A 21,385-nucleotide genomic window follows, 5' to 3' on the forward strand; every position below is an offset into this window, starting at 1 on the left:
CAGCCTGGAGAGAAAGAGTGTGAGCGTCTCCCCAGTGAGGAGAAGCACAGTAAAGAGGCAGGTAAATCACCCATGTGGGGCAGTTCTTCTGGGTCTTTCTTTACTTCTGGCCTGTTGTCTGGTTTCTTTTTCCACGCCTGACCTGCTCTAGAACCCTCCCCCACATGCGTGTGCAGCTTTTTTCCAAGAGGGATCCCAGCCCAGAGGCCTATGGGAAGCCTTGACATCACCTCTTCTGGGTGGTGCCCCCTCCTTTTTGACCCCCAGAGGTCCTTTCTGTGTGTGTTCATTGTCTCTCTTGTCCCAAGGATGGGAAAAATATGACCTCTGGATCTTTTACTCAAACAGAGTTTAGCCCCTCTCTGTTTCTGCCATCACTGCTACCTTTAAGCGTCCTCAGGGGCCAAAGCTTGGCTATTTACCCTGTTTCTGTTGTTATTCCTATCTCAAAGTACAAACAGGAGGCTAGGTGTAAATATCTAACCTGGAGCCCACCTGTCTCCTATCTCAAGAGATGCAGGTTGGAGTCTAGTTATAGGTGTCCAGCCTGAAGCCATCTTTTTCTCACTCCCCCAGAAGTGTCAGCTGGAGGCCAGTTGTAAATGCCTGGTCTGGGGCCCATCCGTCTCCTGCGTAGAATGACTACAACAAAAATGAACTAGAGGGGACTTCCCTGATGGTCCAGTGGCTGAGAATCTGCCTTGCAATGCAGGAGACGCATATTCGATCCCTGGTCAGGGAACTAAGAGGCCACATGCCACGGAGCTACTGAGATGGGGAGCCACAAACAGTGACCCCCCCAGTTGTGGATAAAGAAGATAAACCAGGAAGAAGACACCTCGTGCTGCAACTAAGACCCAGGGCAGCCAAATAAGTCTAAAAAATAACTAGAGATCATCTCAGTGAGGGGAGGAAGGGGCCACTTTGGGAAGGGGCACATGGGTCTTGTAATTTATCAGTACCTTGGAAGCACGCTGTGATATAGGTGCTCTATTTCTTAACTTAGGAGGCAGACACATGGGTGTTTATTTACCTAGCGCTTCCCAGGTGGTGCAGTGGTAAAGAATCTGCCTGCCAATGCAGAAGACACAGGAGATTTGAGTTTGATCCCTGGCTCGGGAAGACCCCCCTGGAGGGGGAAATGGCAACCCATTCCAGTATTCTTGCCTGGAAAATCCCATGGACAGAGGAGCCTGGTGGGTTAGTCTGCAGGGTCACAAAGAGTCGGATATGACTGTGCACACACACATGCATTGTATATATTCTTATATATCTAATACATTTTGTGATATTTCTAAATAGCTTAAATACCTATGAAAATGAAAAATGTGTGTGCAGGATTGGGGCTTGGGAGGGGTGGAGTAGTGTTTTAGTGTTGTTTGACATTTTACACCACATACGTGTGTTGCTTTGATAAAACAGACCCTCTGTGCTAGAGCCTGGGCATATGAAGATGTTTACGTGGAGGCTCTTGCCTTCGATTATTTCTGAATCTGGCGGGAGGCCAATAGAGATGATTACAATGTAGCCTGATGAGAGTTGCAACATATGCAGGGCACTTTAGGATTACAGAAGGGGGCGCAGTGACTTTTTTTAAAGTCAAGAGGCAGTGAGGTGAGAGGGTAGGTCTAGAGGGGAGAGTCTGTAAATCGAGCCTTGAAGGCAGGGTTTGAAAGACAAGCAAAGGAGAAGGAAGGGAATCCCGGGAGGGACATGATGAGCAGGGGCACAGAGATGGGAAAGGAAGAGCAGGCAAGGGGTCGGGACGTGACCCGGGACTAAGTTTGCACCCTGCTCTTTGCACACTGCACAGCCTCGGGGGGTGCATTCGTAGTGTGGTGTGTGACCTGCGGGTCATCCACAGCCACCTGGTTGAAGGGAGGGGTTATGGTCCCTAAGGGAAGGGAGAGGAAGCCCAGGGTGCAAGAGTATTAGGAGAGAAATGGGAAAATGGAATGTGGTATGAAAAAGATTATTATTGAATCCTAAACATTATTCAGTAGGCTTGTGTTAACATGAAAATCATGAAATTTACAAAAATCACACCAACAGTGTATACTCAGTGAAAGACAATAACGTGCCTTTATTTATAATGGCAGGGGGGGTGGATGTGAAAAAAAACACCTGAAATTGCTTTATTTTGCATTTATGACACTCCTTAAAGTCTTGAGAACAAAGAATTGGTCAAAAATCACTGTGTGATCCATGGGTACTTCTTTAATAGAGAAGAAATTAACCATTCATACTTTCATCTACAGAAAGAGATTAACTTAATATTGCAATTCTAAAATCCTTCACAATAAGGAAATCTTAAATTCTCATGGAGGGGGAAAAAGGGGAGAGACAGAAAATCATCTAGAACAGTGTTTCCCAAATTTGGCTATTTTCACAGACATACTTTTTGTGGGGAGGGGCATACAGGTTTTCTATGTAACATTTAAATGTTTGTTTTCCTCTGTGTGTCATCTAAACAATACACGCTTGTTCAGGATTCCCTGGACACCATCTGACCTAACAGTGTTGCCGTATGATCACCGCACCTACATTTAGACCTCTGATCCCTGTAGCAGAAAGTGAAGGCCAACCGTGCTTAACTTTTTACGTGGTTTCTCTCAGATTGAGAGACAGAACAGAGAGAACTGTCAAACATTTCCTGTGAGATCTGTGAGTTGTCAGGGTTCGGGGCAGAGGTTCACAGCAGTGACTCTCGAAGCCGAAAGGGGTGGGGTGGGGTGGGGTGGAGATGGTGGCCTGGGAAGACACCTTTTGAAAAAGCACATTCAGAATGCCTGTTGATTTCATAATACAAATTCTAGAAAGTCAGACTCAAGAAAATAATTTTCAGGCAGTAGTAGAAAACCAACTGTAGCTTCATGCTTGGGCACCTGAGATACACTTGGTTGAGAAACACTGGCGTTAGAGGTAGAGGCATCCCAGCTTGAGGAGAACACTTGGTAAGAACATGTGCCAAAGAGAAGGACCATCTTTTGGGTCAGTGAGTGAATCCTAAGCATATCTTATCATGGTCCCTGGGAACCCAAAGGGCCAGTCCACAAGAAACCCGAGACATCCATCAGACTGCTCAGACCTGTTATTTTGGGCAACTTGGTCCCTTTTTAATACTGAGTCAAAAGAAGCTGTTGACTTCCCTCCCCTTTTATTGAGGTTAACATATTTCAGAATTTTAAGTAAACAGGTGCTGTAACTGGGTACAGTCGCCCCAGGTCCATCCTCCAGGAACTGTCATTATCTGCAATGCCATCCTGTCCCCAAGGGGGATATCAGCCTGGGTCTGCTCTGCTAGGAAGAAAAAAATACAAAGATTTGGATCTCCTTAGAAAGAACAATTCCCCTCATTTCTCTTTCATTATTAGAACACTGACTCTTGCTATTTAAACACAATCGGTTACAGATGGTCTTGAAGTGCAAGTTGCCAGTGGAATACTAAGAGCATAATATGCTGAAGGGCAGTGCAGCTAAAGAGATATGGCGAATATGGGGGACTCTAATACCCACCACAGCCTAGAGGGTGGGGGGGGATGGTATTTCCCACCTTCCCCAGAAAGGCACAAGTTTTCTTTCATTCTTAATCTAAACCTGAATTGCTAAAAAGTGTATCAAATAGGAGACATTTGGCACCACACAGGGTGAGGCCAGAAAGCTAACCCAGACAGACAGAGTCTGTTTACTTGCTGGGATAAAGTTGTAGAACTGTAATTCAAGATTTGTAAAGCTGACTGTTTGCTTTGAAAGGGATTCGGTTGTGCTTTTCAGACCTTGTGTTTTCACTTCTGTGGCTATTCTGAGTAATCCCTGCAAACTCTGTACTCATTGCTCAGGGGTTAATTATTAATTAGTGGGCAATAAATACCCTTCAAAGAACATTTTAATTTGAACACCTGAAGTTTCTCCTTTGGCTTAAAAAACAAACAGTCTTTCCACAGATGAGTCAGTGGAATTGGCCTGGTTCGAAGTCCTCTTGCTCCAACAAGAGCTGCAGGGAGGGGAACCCGTCAGATCCCAAAGGGATCTTGATTCCTTTCTGAAGAATCCATCACCCTGTGGTTTTCCATCCAGTCAAAGATCTCCTTTAGGTTACAACTTAAGAAAACTGGTTAGTCATTTCGGAAGCCAATAGAATTGCATTGGCTTTGCAGGGTAAACACAGGTACAGCAGAAATTACCTTGGTTTCACGTTGCGCTTAGGAGGTTTCAGGCTGTTTCCCATGGCCTGTGAGCTCCGGCCGCTGCCCACATTTGCTGCTGTTAATACCTTCCCTTCTCACTGCCCTTCACTCAGTCTGCTCTTGCTTGCTTTGGGTTCCTTGAATATTCCATACTTGTCACCTCAGGACCTTTCTACTTTCTATTCCTTCTGCCTGAAAAGCTCTTCTGCCTAGCATTATATGGTTGTCTCCTTCTTGTCAATCAGGTCTTGGCTCAGCCAGCCCCTCGGAAAAAGGCCTTTCCTCCCCACGTTAGCTCAGGTTGCCCCCTACCCCCCTGCCATGTTCTATCAGATTATTCACTTGTTTCAGGCATTATTTAACTTGTTTTTGATCCGTCTCCCTCTCTAGAATATAAGTTCCATGTTATCTTTTGTTCACCTCTGTATTTCCAATGTCTGGTACAGTGTCTGGCCCATAGTAAGTGCTAAATAAATATTTGTTAAACGAAGGTTGAGTGAAAAGCTTTCCTCCCATTGATGCACTTAATCTGTTTGTAAAAGGGAAACTGGTACATGAGATCACAGTTCCCCAAATCACCCCCAAATTACTCTTTGCCTATCTTGGGTGCCTTCCTAGATTGTAATAAAACATGGTAGTAGAATTCCACCATCTCTCAGTGTCCTGGCCCAGAGTCTCACCTGTCACTCACCTCTAATTATTGCAGAGCTCCAATTTGCTTTAGCCGTGTCAACAGTTCCCCTCTCTCATGCATATTTACTAGATCAGTGCATCCACCTATGCACTCTTGACCGATGAAGACCCGAGGTACCTAAGAAAGCAAACCAACCAGGACTTTTAGGGAACTTCATCATTAGGTTAGACGCTTTTATCATTCTCTGAATATTCCCCATGGTCTAAAGCTTTTCAAATCACTTTACAACCTTCTCGTGTATACTCTTTCAAGTCAGAACTTTATGAGAAGCATAACAAAGTTCACTCAAGAAGGCTTTTAAACCAAGATGCTTTTCAAATGGAATGTTCTGTGTCTGTGAGATTGTCTAACTTGTCAAAGTGATTTAAAAATTTCACTCTGCAGGAACACCTTTCCAGGAACGGGTTTTGGTTGGCTGCAGCCAGACCACCCTGACTGAACTCTGGTTTCTCTGCAGCTGGGACCACACATGCGCCCTTAAACTGAACCATGGCAACGGGAAGGAGTTTGTTAAATGCAGCTGGACAAGTATTTCCATCAGTTCTGTCCCTGACTTTTAGGCTCAAAGTTTATCAGAGTCATCTCTCTCTCTTGGGAGCTCTGCCCCCAGCTAGGGAAGAGATGATGGTGTCAGAATCGCCTTCTTTGAAATGCCTGGCCCATCATAGGCTGTTGAAGTGCCATAGCTCTGGGAGCAAAGGCATGCATCTGCTTTAGTTTTGCAGCTGGCATGGGTGGGTCACCCAAGGCCCATCGAACTGACATAGTCACTCTTCCCGCTGAGTGCATTCATCTCGAGTCAAGCTCAGGCTGCCTCCCTGCTGCTAGGTAAGGTGCATTCCAGGATTCTAGGGGGTTCCTGGAGTCCTTTCACTGTGGCTCCGACAAGTTCCAGGCCAAGGGTGTTGCAGAAAGGCTGACTGGCAGTGAAGAAACAAGCGCAGTACAGACTCCCTGAGGGGTCAGGAGCAAGCGGGTCCTCCCCTAGAACACTAGGAACATACTGGAAGGGGCAGGAGAGGTTAAGAATATTTTCAGAGCTTTTGCTTTTCCTCTGAAGGCAGTTACTCAGGTACATTTTTTTATTGAGGTATAGTTGATGTCCAGTACAAGTTTTAGGTATACAATATGGTGATTCACAATTTTTATAGATTATTTTCCACTTACAGTTACTATATAATACTGGCTGTACTCTCTATATGGTAGAATATATCCCTGTAGCTTACTTTGTACATAATAGTTTGGACCTCTTAATCTCCTACCCATGCATTGCCTCTCCATCTCTCTCCTCATTAATAACCACTAATTTGTTCTCTGTATCTGTGAGTTTGTTTCTTTTTTGCTATATTCACTCGTTTGTGGTGGTTTTATTAGATTCCACATATAAGTGATATCATGCAGTACTTGTCTGTCTCTGACTTGTTTCACTCGGCATAATGCCCTGAGTCCATCCACATTGTTGTGAAGGGCACACTTTCATTCTTTGTTATGACTGAGTGGTATTCCACTGGTATACACACACCCTGTCTTCTTTATCCATTCATCTGTTCATGGACACAGGTGACTTCCGTATCTTGGAAATGGTAAATAATGCTGCTATGAACACTGGGGTGCATGTTCAGATGATTTTTTTTTTTTTTTAAAGGAAGAAAGTTGAGAAAAAAGGGCTGAAATATTTCAGATAAGTCCTTACTATATTTCTATTAAAAAGGGGATCTGGGCGGAAGTAAGCTTTACAAATTAAGGCCCCCGGTTGAAAGAATCCTGCATTGCATTGCCATGGCTACTTCCTGCGTCCAGTGAGAAAGCCTGGCCGTCCGCCCCCCGCCCTCCGCCCTGCACGCCTGTGTGGGAGCTTTGCATGTGGAAGCACCATCAAGGCCACACTTTTTTTTTTTTTTTTAATCTTAACAAGCTGAAAGAATTTGCAGAAAGATGAGCTCAGAAACCTAAAGTTTTCCCCCTGGATCTTGGCCATTATTTTAGAGAAAATATAGCTCTTCCAGATTGTTGGGGGCCTTTTGGCTTCTGTCTCCCCAGGAACAGTTGGCTGTGGTCAGTTGCAATGGTAAAGAATCCTAATGGAATTCTAATATAATTATAACACAGGGCTCCTTCTGTGGAAAGCATTGCCTAGAGGAGTAAACTCATCTGAGCTTCAAATAAGGAAGCTTTCATTCTTTTTTTATTTTTTTAAGGGCTTTTTTTTTTTTTTTTTTATGTGAACTGTCTTTAAAGTCTTTTTTGAGTTTGTTACAATATTGCTTCTGTTTTATGTTTTGGTTTTTTGGAGAGGAAGCATGTGGGATCTAGGCACCTGAGATCTTAGCTACTCTACCAAGCATCGAACCCACACCCCCTACATTGAAAGGCAAAGTCCCAACCATTGGACTACCAGGGAAGTGCCATGGAAGGGATGTGTTCATTCTTGAACTTCTGTTACTTTCAAAAAGAACTGAGTGATTGTCACTCCTGTTGCCTGCCCCATCTCCACCTTAGACCAGGGGGTCTGGGTTATGTTATTTGGACAGAAGCCCCTGAGGAGGAAGGAGTCCTCCCCTTAGACAGCAGTCCTCAGACCTGAACCATGCATCAGAACTGTGGTGGGCTTGTTAAAACATAGATTTCTTACTCCTCCCCACCCCACATTTATGATACAGGAGATCTGGGCAAGGGCTCAAGAATGTGCATTCTGACAAGTTCCCAGGTGACTCTCAAGGAGCATGTTTGCAAACCACAGGTTGGCACCAAGAGTGGTTCCTTCCTCCTGGGGTAACTAACTGAGGCTTTGGAAACCCACAGCTCTACGGCAGCCCGCAGCTGCGAAGGCAGTCCCTGAAACGCGATCAGATCAGATCATCCGGGCTGTCCCCAGGGCGGAGTTCTCTGCCTGCCACCTGGCACGCAAGCTGCGTGTGAGAGCTGAGAGCTGGAGGCCCCATTGCCCTTACACCCCCTCCTCGGGGCTGGGAAACAGTGACGACCACGGTAAAGCCCAGCAAAGGTCCAGCAAAGGTCCGTCTAGTCAAGGCTATGGTTTTTCCAATGGTCATGTATGGATGTGAGAGTTCGACTATAAAGAACGCTTTTGAACTGTGGTGTTGGAGAAGACTCTTGAGAGTCCCTTGGACTGCAAGGAGATCCAACCAGTCCATCCTAAAGGAGATCAGTCCTGAATGTTCATTGGAAGGACTGATGTTGAAGCTCAAACTCCAATACTTTGGCCACCTGATGTGAAAAACTGACTCATTTTAAAAGACCCTGATGCTGGAAAGATTGAAGGCGGGAGGTGAAGGGGATGACAGAGGGTGATATGGTTGGATGGCATCACCAACTCAATGGACATGAGTTTGAGTAATATCCGGGAGTTGGTGATGGACAGGGAGGCCTGGCGTGCTGCAGTCCATGGGGTCACAAAGAGTCGGACATGACTGAGCGACTGAACTGAACTGAAAGCCCATCGGTTACCAGCTCCCTCAAAGGAAGCTGAACTTGCAGGCTCCACTAGACAGTGTGGGCGGCTGTGGTGACAAAACAGGAAGCTGTTGATGCAGCTGAGAAGGAAGAGAAGGCTCGCGCTCTGTGCCCTCCCCTCCTGGCCCACCCCCTTCTGCGGGGGAACTGAGTCTGTTACATTAAAGAAGCAGGGGACTGCCACCAGAAAAGCAGGCCTGGGAGTTCTGGGGCCCTCCTTCTGCGGGAGTTTGCTCCAGCCCCAGCCTCAGCTGAGGTGGCATCTTCTGTTCTCTCTACTAAGTCGCTTCAGTCGTGTCCGACTCTGTGCGACCCCGTGGACTGTAGCCCGCCAGGCTCCTCTGTCCGTGGGATTCTCCAGGCAAGAGTGCTGGAGTGGGTTGCCATTTCCTTCTCCAGGGGACCTTCCGGACCCGGGGCTCGAACTCGCGTCTCTTACGTGTCCTGCATTGGCAGGCGGGTTCTTGACCACTAGTGCCACCGTGTTGTTCAGAGGCTGCTACTCAGCTGATTGCCAGCCCTCTGCACCTCCTGGGCTGCTCCCGGGTACGGTTCCTTTCTCACCGGAACTGGTGCTGTAACCCCCAGAGGTCCCCAGCTTCGGTCCTCATCCTGGCCTTCCCACAGCCTCTCTCCCCACAGCCACTGGACTGACCCTTTCAAAATCAAGTCAGGCAGGATTACTCCTCTGCTCCAAACCCTTCAGCGGCATCTCATCTACATGCCTGGTCCGTGTGTGATGGCTTGAAAGGCCCTGCCTACCTATTCCTCATGATCTCAGAACACACCCGCTCCTAACTCACAATGTTCCACCCACTCAGGCCTCCTTGCCAGGCAGACTTCTACCCCAGGACCTTAGCACTTGCTGTTCCCACTGCCTGGAATGTCCTACACCTGCACTTCTGCATGCCTTGCTCCCTCAGTCCCTTTAGAGACCTCTGCAAAACCAGTGAGACCCTGCGGGCTCCATTTAAAACTGTACCTTGCTGCCTACTGCCTACCTCCGTTTCCTACCTGGCTTCTCCATACCACGCATCACTTACCACCTTCTAACATACTACTTTATCTATGGCATTTACTAGAATGTAAGTTCCACAAAGGCAGGGATTTTTGTTTGCTCTGTTCATGGCAGTATTTCCAGTGTTCAGAAAAGTGCCTAGAACAGTAGGTGCTTAAAAATATTTGTTGTATTCAGCAAAAGTATACTTCAAAAGCAAAGGTGAAAAACGTTCGCACACAAAAATGAAGCAAATTTGTTGCCCAAAGTTCTGCCTTGTGAGGAATGTTCAAAGGCACCCTTCAGAGAGAAGGAAAATGACAGAGGTCAGGAAACTTGGATTTACATAAAGAAAGAACGTATTTTGGGAAGAATAAGTGAAAGCACTGATCTGGGAACTGTGGCTGCAGTGAAACCAAAACCAGTGTCTCCAAGTTGGTGGCCTGATTGAAGTCTTGTGTTTCTGCCATCAATCAAGTCCCCCTGGGCTGCTGCTGTTTGCAGAGCACCTCAGCACAGCAAGATAGCGACCGTTCTTAAGGTTTCCAGTCTCTGAATAGAAAGCCTTCACTGGTAAGGATGGTGAAGTTATATGTCTTTAAAAGATTTGTTCTCCCCTTGGAGGAATGTCAGGACTTGAGAACCTTTGAAAGGTATCTTGAAAAATTCAAAAACAAACTTTGAAAGATCACTAGAAGAAAAAGTGTTAGCTTTACAATGCATTGGGGGTGAAAAAAAGTTGTTGAATGGTTGTGTGAAGAGGTTTGTTTTTCCTGCTAGAGGATAGGTGCTGCTGGTTGAAAGGTGTGGCTCCCAAACCTTGTTGCAAATTGGAATTACCTTTTTGGTTTTTTGAGGGGAGATACATTCTATTTTGACTTCCAGATATTTTGAGGTGTAACTGACAAATCTGTGTGTATTTAAGGTGTACAATGTCAGGGTCTGATACACAGATACACTGAAAAGATTATTGCAGTCAAGTTAATTTACATAGCCATCACCTCACAGCTACTATCTGCACGTGTGTGTCGTGAGAACACTTAAGTTGTAATCATAGCAAATTGCAAGCCTACATTTCACCCCCAGCACTTACTCCTCTTACAGCTCCACGTTTGTATTCATGTCCTAGGGATCTTTAAAACTACTGATGCCCTTCTGCCCCCTCTCCTGTGGGATTTAATTGGCATGGGGTCTGACTGGGGCATTGGGAGTTTTGTTTTTTTCTAAGTTCCCCAGGTGATTCTGACTTCCCTTGTAGCACACACAGTTGGTAAAGAATCTGCCTGCAATGCAAGAGACCTGGGTTTGATCCCTGGGACAGGAAGATCCCCTGGAGAAAGGAATGGCAACCCACTCCAGTATTCTGGCCTGGAGAATCCCATGGACAGAGGAGCCTGGCGGGCTACAGTCCATGGGGTCGCAGCAGTCTGACACGACTTAGCAACTGAACCACCACCACAGGTGATTCTAATGTGCAGCAACACTTGGGAACTGCCGGCCCCACGGGGTCCCTCACAGCGGGGGCCAAAGCTGTGCCCACACTGCCCTTTCCCCCTTAGGACCCAGGCAGCCTGTGTAGCTGGTGGTCCAGCCAGGCAACAAGAGGCCCTCTCGTTCTCTGCTCTAGGATCTCCCTAAGACCAAGGGTCCTCAGCTCCCAGTGGGGGCCCTGGAAGCAGTAGGGTTTTGCCTCCCTCTGTACCAGAATGCTGATTTCTGATTGGAGCAGTGGGGATAAATGGCCTCCCAGGCTTCCCCTTGAGAACCCAGGAAAAAATACCATCAAATTCAAACTAAACCTCAACTAGGACATGTGTGTCTGCAAACACTGTATCCTAGAATGTGCATCCCGAAAGGGAGCTGGTGGGACATGATCTGCCCCCACGCTCCCACCCCAGCACCTGCGCTGATCTGGTGGCCTGGCTGGCTGGCCATTACACCAGAAGCCCTGGGCGCTAAGAAAGAGGAAGTCCTTTCACACAGAGGAGAGAGGGCGTTAGGGGCCCCCCTGTCTACTCAAAGCAAAAGGGCTGTGGAGGTCACCTCCTCTGGTCTGGTGTTGCAGCCAAGGGGTATCCTGAGGGTCACAGGTGGGGTGACTTGCCAGGATCACACAGCAAGCCACTGTGAGAGCCTGTCCGGAACTCTGGCCTCTGACCTCCATAACTCGACAGGCCTGGAAATATCCCGTCATTTAGGTCAAGGAGCCACAAGGAGCCATTAGGTTTTTTTTTTCCCCCAGTGGGAGGAATGAGATAAGATACGGAAGAAGGAGCAAATTTAAGGTTAAAGAGAGCCCAGAGGAAAAGACTGAAAGACAGCAAATGCCACTGGGCCCTGTGAACCCAGAGGAAAGAGTGCTCTGGGTTCTTGCACAACAGCAGACACGGAGGGCTCACCCGTGGCCCCTCCACCCGTCCTTCCACCGCCCAGCCCTGCACGCTCAGGCTGTCCGTGCCGAAAACAAAGACTGCAGAGAGATCCTCGGCGGCGGCGATTCCGGGACACAGCTGCCGGCCGGCCCGCCCGCCCTGACGCCCAGCACGGGTCAGCTGCGCGCCCTTGTCCCGTCCCATGGGCCGAGGTCCGCTGCCCATTCAAGGAAGCGGTTCTTGTCTCAGGCGCCCTCCCCCACACCCGCTCAGAGCGACGGAGCCCTAGCGGTGTCCCCGAGGAAGGCACGGGCCACCCCAGTCACAGACAAAGGCATCTGGGAGCCTTCCCCCCCCCCCCCGCCCCCGGTCCCCCCAGCCTTTGAGCAGGAGACCCCAGGCTTACCGTTCTGGCTCCGGTGAGCTGCTGCAAGTAATCTTGAATCTCACTGGTGTCACCGGCGGCTGTGATATCGACAAATTCCAAAAGCCCTTGTTTGAAGGGCAGTTGGCTGAGAAGCTCCTGAGTCTTTCTGCAGTAGGGGCAGGTGGGCTTGATGAACACGACCACCTTCCCAGGCTGGATCTTGCTGTCGACGAAAGCTTGAGCCATGCTGCCTCCCTCCGGGAAGGACACCTCGACTGCAGGTAGGGCTCGGGAGTAAAAGCCGTGGCCGACCAGCTGGCTCTCATTTAAAGGAACCTCCCTGGAGGAGGAGTTTGCCCCCACGGCGTGCTCCATATTTAAAGGGCCAGCCCTGAAAGTCATTTCAGTTTGGAGCAATCCACCAGCTAGAGCTTTGGAGCATGAACTGCTACATCACGGGGTGTCATTGTCCCCAGCTCTTTCAGGGGCACCACTCTGGAGAAGAAAACAGAGCCAGCTCACTCTCTGGAGAGTTTGAAGCGTGCAGACCAGCTCCAGGGAGGGAGCCCGAGCAGGCAGGCAGGCAGGCACCTCTTAGAGTCAGTTCTTATTGTCTCTCAGGGCTTCCCTGTAGCTCAGTCGGTAAAGAATCTGCTCGCAATGCGGGAGACCTGGGTTCTATCCCTGGGTTGGGAAGATACCCTGGAGAAGGGAAAAATGAAGGGAAAGGCTACCCACTCTAGTATTCTGCCCTGGAGAATTCTATCACCTGCATACTCTATGGGGTCACAAAGAGTCGGACAGGACTGAGCCGCTTTCACGTCACTTATTGTCTCTCAGAGACACAGTTTCTAAAAATACACACAAACAGCATTATTCAAGAAGCAGAATGCACTGAAATCTATTTAGAAGTGAAAATCAGATTATGACTTTGCGTCTAGTCTTGCCTGCCCTGTTTGTTGGCACTGTTTGATGGAATTGCTCCCCCAGCTTCAAACATCTGGAGATTGCACAGAAGAATCTGGCCCTGTGGCCTCTCCCTGAAAAGTCAGGTCACCTTCAAGAGAGGCAGCAGCTGGAGCTGGGGCGAGGTTGTCCTTGGAGGGGGCAGAAGCTGGCTCCCAGCTGGCTCACATTCTTCATCCATAAGCTTTTGAGTCTGTGATCCTCGAACAGCAGTTTGGTGTGGAAGTGAATTCTAGCACAAACCCTAATTTCAAACTGCAGATCCAGTGAGGGTCTTTTTCTCTGTTTGATCCCTTTGTTGTCACTGTTTGTGAGTCTGAGTGGTGTTCAGTTCAGTCGCTCAGTCATGTCTGACTCTTTGTGACCACATGGACTGCAGCATGCCAGGCCTCCCTGTCCATCACCAAGTCCCGGAGTTTACTTGAACTCATGTCCATCAAGTCAGTGATGCCATCCAACCATCTCATCTTCTGTCGTCCCCTTCTCCTCCTGCCTTCAATCTTTCCCAGCATCAGGGTCTTTTCCAATGAGTCAGCTCTCCACATCAGGTTGCAAAAGTATTGGAGTTTCAGCTTCAGCAGCAGTCCTTCCAATGATTAGTCAGAACTGAGTTCCTTTAGGATGGACTGGTTGGATCTCCTTGCAGTCCAAGGGACTCTCAAGACTCTTCTCCAACACCACAGTTCAAAAGCATCCATTCTTTGGTGCTCAGCTATCTTTAGAGTCCAACTCTCACATCCATACATGAGTACTGGAAAAACCATAGCCTTGACTAGACGGACGTTTGTTGGCAAAGTAATGTGTCTGCTTTTTAATATGCTATCTAGGTTGGTCATAACTTTTCTGCCAAGGAGGAAGTGTCTTTTAATTTCATGGCTGCAATCACCATCTGCAGTGATTTTGAAGCCCCCAAAAGTAAAGTCTGTCACTGTTTCCATTGTTTCCCCATCTACTTGCCATGAAGTGGTGGGACCAGATGCCAGCTATTGTCACTGCGAGCCTGGGTGGTGTAATAACTCCCTTGTTTCACATTCACCTGAGGACCTGCTGCTCTGTCCTGTGGGGCCCACGCTCCCGAGTGGGGTGAGTAATGCCCTTTGTTCTAGGGCCAGTCCTGACCCCTCTGTGTGCGGTAAGTTAAATAAACAAAACAGGGACAACCACCTCCTCTAGAAGTGGACTCTCCTTTTCCCCCATGAAGTTTTACACGGAAACTCGGGCTGCAGGTCAGCCCTGTCCACTCAGTGATTGTCACGGAGCGTGACTAAGAGAAGGAAAGAAAACTGACTCCTGGAAGCAGCTCTCATTATACCTAAAATTACGTGGCCAAACAGAAACCCAGACTCTGAGTCACAGAGAGGGACTCTAAGTGACGTCTCTGTCACTGGAAAGAATGTGCTACAGGCATGCGGGCTGAGGCGACTGGTTCTCGTCAGGCTTGGGACTTCCCAGCCCACAGCTTCGTTCTCTCTGGAGTAAGCTCCCGGCAGAGTCCTTGTCATCTGCCTCCATCTCCTTCTTTTCACTTGGACTCCTGCGGCCAGGCCCCTGGCTGAAGCCCAGGGTCTCCTCAGGGCTCACCTGCCCGAGGGTCCTCAGCTCACCTTGCACCCCGTGTTTCCCTCAGACCCGCTCTCCTCTCCGCGTCTGGGGTCACCTCTCTCTGTCCTGCTGGCTCCGTCTCCTCAGCCTGTGACTCTGGGCAAGTTGCTCCCTTGTTTCAAACCACCACCTTCTGTCTCTTTAAACCTTCCTGCCCTCTCCCCTAACAGCCAGCTATTGTAGTACTTGCTGTTATGTTTGCCATCTGGACTTCACCCACGTGCCACCCTCTCCTCTCCTCGATGCAATCTGACCTCCTTATCAACCGTTCTGCTGAAACGCCTTTGGCCAACATCGATCCTGACCGCCAAGTTGCTGAATCACCTTGTAGCCAGGTGTCCTGCCTGGGACCATCCCAGAAGTGTGGGTGTCGAGTTTTTTGGTAAACTGGTGGAGTGAAACTCCCAAAGGATCTGTTTGTGTAGGGTCCCTGGGGGTGTTGGGTCCCTGGGGCAGAAATCAGGGTGCAGGGAGGTGGTGGTGGGCCTGTGTTGTCTGCCCTAGAGCTCAGGCCCAGGACGGATAGCCACAGGACACAGACGAAAAAGGCCTTTTCATGAGACGTGGAACACAGATGGCACAGAAGGGGCTTCTCCACTTGGCAGACAGTGCTGTGGCTTCGCCTCAGGGAGGAATTCAGAGCATAGCATACTCTATTGCCTTGTCATGAGAGTTTGTAGCTTTGGCACATGGGGAGATGGAACCCATGGATATTGGGAACAGTTCAGGGCAGGGAGCCACCACGGGAGCTGCCATCCCCAAGTGCCGTGGACATCAAGATGGGGTGTGTGGGGACCAGACACGAGGACTCTCGGTGGGCTTGTGCGCGACATACCTAGGCACTCCCAGAAACGCTGAGAAGCTTGGACTTCTTTCAAGGGAGTGGAGATGCTGCTCTGCAGATAGTTGGCAGTGAGCTAGTGATACATGTGAAATATGAAATACGGGCTGCTACTATTAATGTGATCTCATTTGTACCGCAGGCTGACAAGGGTGGGGACAGTTTGGCCCACAAATGAGCGTTTCTCAGGCTCTTTTGCTTACTTGCCACTTTGCAGGATTTGACTCTGTAGATCACTCCCTGTCACGCCTGTCTCCCTTCCCCGCCAGCTCCCTTCTTCCTAATATCACATGCAACTTGATCTCTCTTTTCTTCCTGTATCCCTGGGTATTCTGTCTCAGCTTCTGCCTCAGGAATTTTGCCTACACGTGCGGTATATCCTGGGGCTTGCACTGCTTTTCACTCTGTGTATACCCTCTGTGGAAGATTTCATCTGCATGCATGGCTCCAGCTATCACCTTTTTGTTGACGAGTTCCACGTTTACTTTTCTTGTCGGGAACTCTTTCCTGAGCCTCAGGAATGGATCGTTCATTGCCTGCCGAGAAGACCCACCTGGGGTTCCTCAGCATCTCAGCCTCAGTGTGACCAAGATGGAAGCCACCCTTCCCTCTTCCAAATACCTGCTCATCCTCCCAGGGTACCGTCATCTGCCTGCAGGGCAGAAACCTGGGAGGCATCTTGACTGTGGCTTCTTCACCTGTCCCCTGCTTTTTGTTTTGCAGAGTCACCAAACTCTAACAGCGAAGCTGAATCTGAGCCGTTGCCACGCTTCCACTGCTCACACTTTCATTGCTTTGAACTTGCTCCTCTCTCGGTCCAGAGTGACCCTGACCCGCCTTTCTTTCTGCGCGGCTGACTTCTCTGGTCCAGCACTATCCAGATCATGTGTAGAGCCCTCTGGGAAGACCCCTGGACACAGCGCTCTTTTCCCCACTGGGTTGAGTGCCCCTTGGCTGAGTTCACACAACTTCCCATACCCTGACTCATCCCACATCATTGTTCTTTTTTTTACTCCTTTTCTGTCGTCTACAGTGAGCTTCCTGAGATCAGGGAAGGAGCTTTCATCCCCATGTTACCAGAGCCCAGATGCACACTGGTTCTTATCCATCCACCAGGGCATCCACCCTGCTGTTGTTTCGTCACTCAGTCGTGTCCGACTCTTTGCGATCCCATGGACTGCAGCACGCCAGGCCTCCCTGTCCTTCACTATCTCTCAGAGTTTGTTCAAGCTCATGTCCATTGAGTCGGTGATGCCATCCAACCACCTCATCCTCTCTCGTCCCCTTCTCCTCCTGCCTTCACTCTTTCCCAGCATCAGGGTCTTTTCCAAGGAGTCAGCTCCTCGCATCAGGTGGCCAAAGTATTGAAGCTTCAGCTTCAACATCAGTCCTTCCAATAAATATTCAGAACTGATTTCCTTTAGGATGGACTGGTTGGATCTCCTTGCAGTCCAAGGGACTCTCAAGAGTCTTCTTCAACACCACAGTTCAAAAGCATCCATTCTTTGGCCCTCAGCCTTCTTTATGGTTCAACTCTTACATCCGTACGTGACTACTGGAAAAACCATAACTTTGACTGTCCTGACCTTTATCAGCAAAATTATGTCTCTACTTTCTAGTATGCTATCTAGGTTTGTCATAGCTTTTCTTCCAAGGAGCAAGCATGTTTTTATTTCATGGCTGCAATCACTGTCTGCAGTGATTTTGGAGCCTAGGAAAATAAAGTCTGTACTGTTTCCCTTGTTTCCCCATCTATTTGCCATGAAATGATGGCACCGGATGCCGTGATGTTAGTTTTTTGAATGTTGAGTTTTAAACCAGCTTTTTCACTCTCCTACAAACATTTATTAATCAGCTGCTCTGGGCCAGACACAAAGATCCCATGCAGCCCAAGCCCTTAGGACTTTTAGCCTTGTGGTGGAGGGGAGGGCAGGGATACAGACATTGCAAATAAACCCAGTGTTAAGAGTATTCTACATGGTATAATAGAAGTCTGTATGGGCATCAGGGTAACCAAAAGAGAGTGGTTATTCTTGCCTGGAGGGTGCTTAGGGAAAGGTTGATGAAGATGAGTTAGGCTGAATCTCGAGAGAGATGCTTTTGAGTCTTCAGGGTAGGGACGTGCACTTCTGGCAGAGGGAACAGGAAACACCAGGACGACACAGAGGGCTCTTGATGTTGAGTATAGTCACATGTGGATAGAGCATTAGGGGTTTGAGGTGGGGAGTGGGGAGAGAGACAGCTGGAGAGCGTGCGGATCGTTGGGTGTCTTTTACCAAGCTGAAGAGTGAGGACTTTACATAGAGGAGTGAGGAGCCTAACGGATGTATTTCAAGCAAAGTAGATTTGCAGTTCAGTGTTCGATGAGATCAGCGCATTGTGATATCTCTCTCGTAACACACTGAGTGGCGAAACTTTGACCACAGAAGGAGTGGTAGGGCTGCTTTGAAGCAGACAAACCTTTAGAATCCTTCAAGGCTCACCCTGGGACCCGTCCTGGCTTCCACAAGGCTTGGAGTTTGCAGGGGGCAGCTCAGCAGGTGATGAGCTGTCAGTGTTCTGAGCTGCCCTCAAGACTTCCTAGACTCATCACGGCTGCACTTGGCCCTGTCTGTCTGTCTGTCTGCAGCTCTAAGGGTTCGGCTGAATGAGCCACGTTGCCAGCAGCGCTTTCCAACCTCAGACTTGTGAAGATCCCGGTTGGTGGCTGTGCCCATTTTCAGAGTCTGATCTTGTCTGATGCTCTTTCTCTCTGGATCTCTCAAGATCTGACCGCAGAGGACCAGTGTGACTCTCATTGTACACCCTTACTCCCATTTGACCACAGAGGATTCTGGCTGTCTCTTACTGTGGTCCTTTTCATACTGTTCATGGGGTTCTCAAGGCAAGGATACTGAAGTGGTCTGCTATTCCCTTCTCCAGTGGAGCACATTTTGTCAGAACTCTCCACCATGACCCGTCCATCTTGGGTGGCCCTACATGGCATGGCTTATAGTTTCACTGAGTTAGACAAGGCTGTGGTCCATGTGATCAGTTTGGTTAGTTTTCTGTGATTGTGATTTTCATTCTGTCTGCCCTCTGATGGAGAAGGATAAGAAGCTTACAGAAGCTTCCTGATGGGAGAGACTGACTGAGGGGAAAACTAGGTCTTGTTCTGATGGGCGGGGCCATGTTCAGTAAACCTTTAATCCAATTTTCTGTTGATGGGCGAGGCAGGTTCCCTCCCTGTTGCTTGACCCGAGGCCAAATTATGGTGGAGGTAGTGAAGATGATGGTGACCTCCTTCGAAAGGTCCATGCAGTCTGTGCTACCCTCAGTGCCCCCGACCCTGCAGCAGGCCACTGTGGAAAGCCAGAGCTGGGGATGAGGAAGGGCAAATACTGCCCTCTTATCCACAATGTGAGCAGCTAAGAGACATTTTGTTGCCCCTCCCAGTCCCCAGTCTTGAAAAAGGCGGGAGGAGAGAGATACCATTGAGGTGATCATGTGTCCTCTCCAAGGGCAGAGCGAAGGAGCAGATATGGAGGTCCCTCCCAGCCAGCAGTGCTGGGCTTGTGTGGTGGGCTTGGAGCTGATATGAGATTGGAATTATAAACTAGAGTAACTAAAGGTGAACAGAAAGCTCTGGAATCTGTTCATCTTCTTCCCACCCTGTAGAGAAGGGAGATTGGACAGAGCACCGTAATAACTCATAATCAGTGGAAAAAACACTCCAGGTTAGCTTCCTGCAGCTTCGTATATTTAAATATATAGAGACTATCTCTCAGTCGTGTCTGACTCTTTGTGACCCCCATGGACTGTAGCCCACCAGGCTCCTCTGTCCATGGGGCTTTTCCAGGCCAGAATACTGGAGTGGGTTGCCATTTCCTCCTCCAGACTGTCTCTGGGCTTCTCAGGTAGCAGGATGGTAAAGAATCAGCCTGCTAATGAAGCAGGAGATGTGGGTTCAATCCTTGGGATGGGAAGATCCCCTAGAGAAAGAAATGGCAACCCACTCCAGTATTCTCAGCTGGAGAATCCCACGGACAGGGGAGCCTGGTGGGCTGCAGTCCACAGGGTCACAGAGCCAGGTGTGACTGAGCTGGCGTGCACAGAGTGTCTCTAGAGGTATGCACCAGAAATGGGGAGCAGAGCCTGACTTTGGGGGGAAGTGGACTTGGGACTGAATGCGGGTCAGGGATGAGAGGAAACCTGCTTCCTGTGTACCCTTTGCAGTGTTTTTTTTTTGGTCTGCTTGTTACTGTGTGAGTATATTACACAGAATTGGCAGAAGGCACGCCCGAAGCAGTCAGAGAAGAGTGGTGGAAGAAGTGGCAATGGGACCCTTAGATCTCAGAAAAAGTTGGCCTGTTTCGCCTCTTTAAGGGATCAGGTTCACAGAGGTGCAAACGCCAAATTCCTTTCTGCCCTAGCAGGGACAGGGTGCAGGGCTGGTGGAGGCTACTCTGCACCCAGCTTGTTCCTGAGAAGCAGAAGGGGTGAGGATGAGCCTGCATGCTCACCCACAAGCCACGTGCTGGAAGCCGGGGACAGAAGAGGGACTGCAGGGCTCAAGCCCTCCATCTGCGCGTCCTGCACCTGGAGCAATTTCTCACCCACACCCTGGATCATGAGGACATTCCCGAAGGCTTGGAACCTGACCTCGGTCTCCTACTTAAATGGATCTCCTGCAAGTGCTTGTCCAGAAAATCTCACCACGTGCAATGATGAGTCAATGAGAAGGAGCCAGCATGAGATCTGTGTACAGACAATGCAAGAGGAGAAGCCTGGAAGCCGGAAGAGAGGCAGTGTCCACAACATTACGAAGAGTACGTATGAGGATTCTGCTCATGATATTGTTGGTGAAAGCATCAACCACCACCCTAAATCCTGAGAACAACCCAAACACTCATGAGCTGTTGTTGAGTTGCTAAGTCGTCTCTGACTCATTGCAACCTCATGGACTGTATGTAGCCAGGCTCCTCTGCCCATGGGGTGTCCCAGCAGGAATACTGGAAAGAAAGTGAAAGTGTTAGTCACTCAATCATGTGCAACTCTTTGTGACCCCCTGGACTATAGCCCACCAGACCCCTCTGTGCATGGGATTCTCCAGGCAAGAATACTGGAGTTAAAAAAAAAAAAAAAGAATACTGGAATGGGTTTCGAATTTCCTTCTCCAGGGGATCTTCCCAACCCAGGGATCAAACCTGCATCTCCTGCATTGCAGGTGGATTCTTTACCACTGAGCCACCGGGAGAACTTTGAGAATGACCCAAACACATAAATAAGGAAGTAATTACACAAATCATGATAATCTACATAACTGACTTGAAAGCCTTAAAAATAGCAAGTTATATATGTGTTCCTAAAAAAGGTCTTCAAGATATATAATTTTAAGTGATTTATATAGGCAATAAGACAACATATTGCAAAATTCTAATAATACAGATTGGTGTTAGTATACAGTAAAAGGAAAGTTGTTCCTTCACCCTGATGTCCCAGCTGCTAAGATCCTCTCACTGGGAGCAGCCACTGTTCCCAGATACTTGTGCCTGGTTATCTTAATGAACTTTTTAAAAAACTAAGGTCAGAACAGCATGTGATTCTATTTGCATAAAATTTTAAAGTATATATATATATGTGTGTGTGTGTGTGTGTGTGTATGTATGTATATAAAATATATCATATATGTAATGTATAATATGTATATATATACATACACACTGGAGAAGGAAATGGCAACCCACTCCAGTATTCTTGCCTGGAGAATCCCATGGACAGAGGAGCCTGGTGGGCTACAGTCCATGGGGTCACAAAGAGTCAGGCATGACTAAGTGACTAACACACACACACACACACAATACAGTGTAAAAGCAATATATATTGTTTTTCTGAAAAGCAACTCA

At 48.5% G+C, this 21,385-nt stretch overlaps 1 protein-coding gene across 2 annotated transcripts; it reads right to left on the reverse strand.

Moving 5' to 3' along the window:
- Positions 1–2,058: 2,058 nt before the first annotated feature.
- On the reverse strand, positions 2,059–12,419 carry GLRX (glutaredoxin). Of its 2 annotated transcripts, none has more exons than XM_043913657.1 (3): positions 12,131–12,419; positions 4,879–4,998; positions 2,059–3,300 (listed from the first exon to the last, which is right to left on the reverse strand). In XM_043913657.1, exons 1-2 carry the CDS (start codon positions 12,335–12,337, stop codon positions 4,885–4,887), a joined length of 321 nt encoding a protein of 106 aa, XP_043769592.1. In that variant the 5' UTR covers positions 12,338–12,419; the 3' UTR covers positions 2,059–3,300; positions 4,879–4,884. The 2 variants fall into 2 exon arrangements, with proteins under 2 accessions (XP_043769592.1, XP_043769590.1); XM_043913655.1 differs by having other exon boundaries at positions 2,059–3,297; positions 12,131–12,417.
- Positions 12,420–21,385: the final 8,966 nt, after the last annotated feature.

The sequence above is a fragment of the Cervus elaphus genome, chromosome 9 (genome assembly GCF_910594005.1).
Source record: "Cervus elaphus chromosome 9, mCerEla1.1, whole genome shotgun sequence".
NCBI lineage: Eukaryota > Metazoa > Chordata > Mammalia > Artiodactyla > Cervidae > Cervus > Cervus elaphus.

Excerpts from the sequence above, each read along its gene's own strand:
- GLRX (XM_043913657.1), bottom strand. The coding sequence starts at position 12,337 with ATGGCTCAAGCTTTCGTCGACAGCAAGATCCAGCCTGGGAAGGTGGTC. Across the intron at positions 4,999-12,130 it reads AGCTCACCGGAGCCAGAACG|GTACCTCGGGTCTTCATCGG; the intron begins GTAAGCCTGGGG and ends TTGCTTTCTTAG.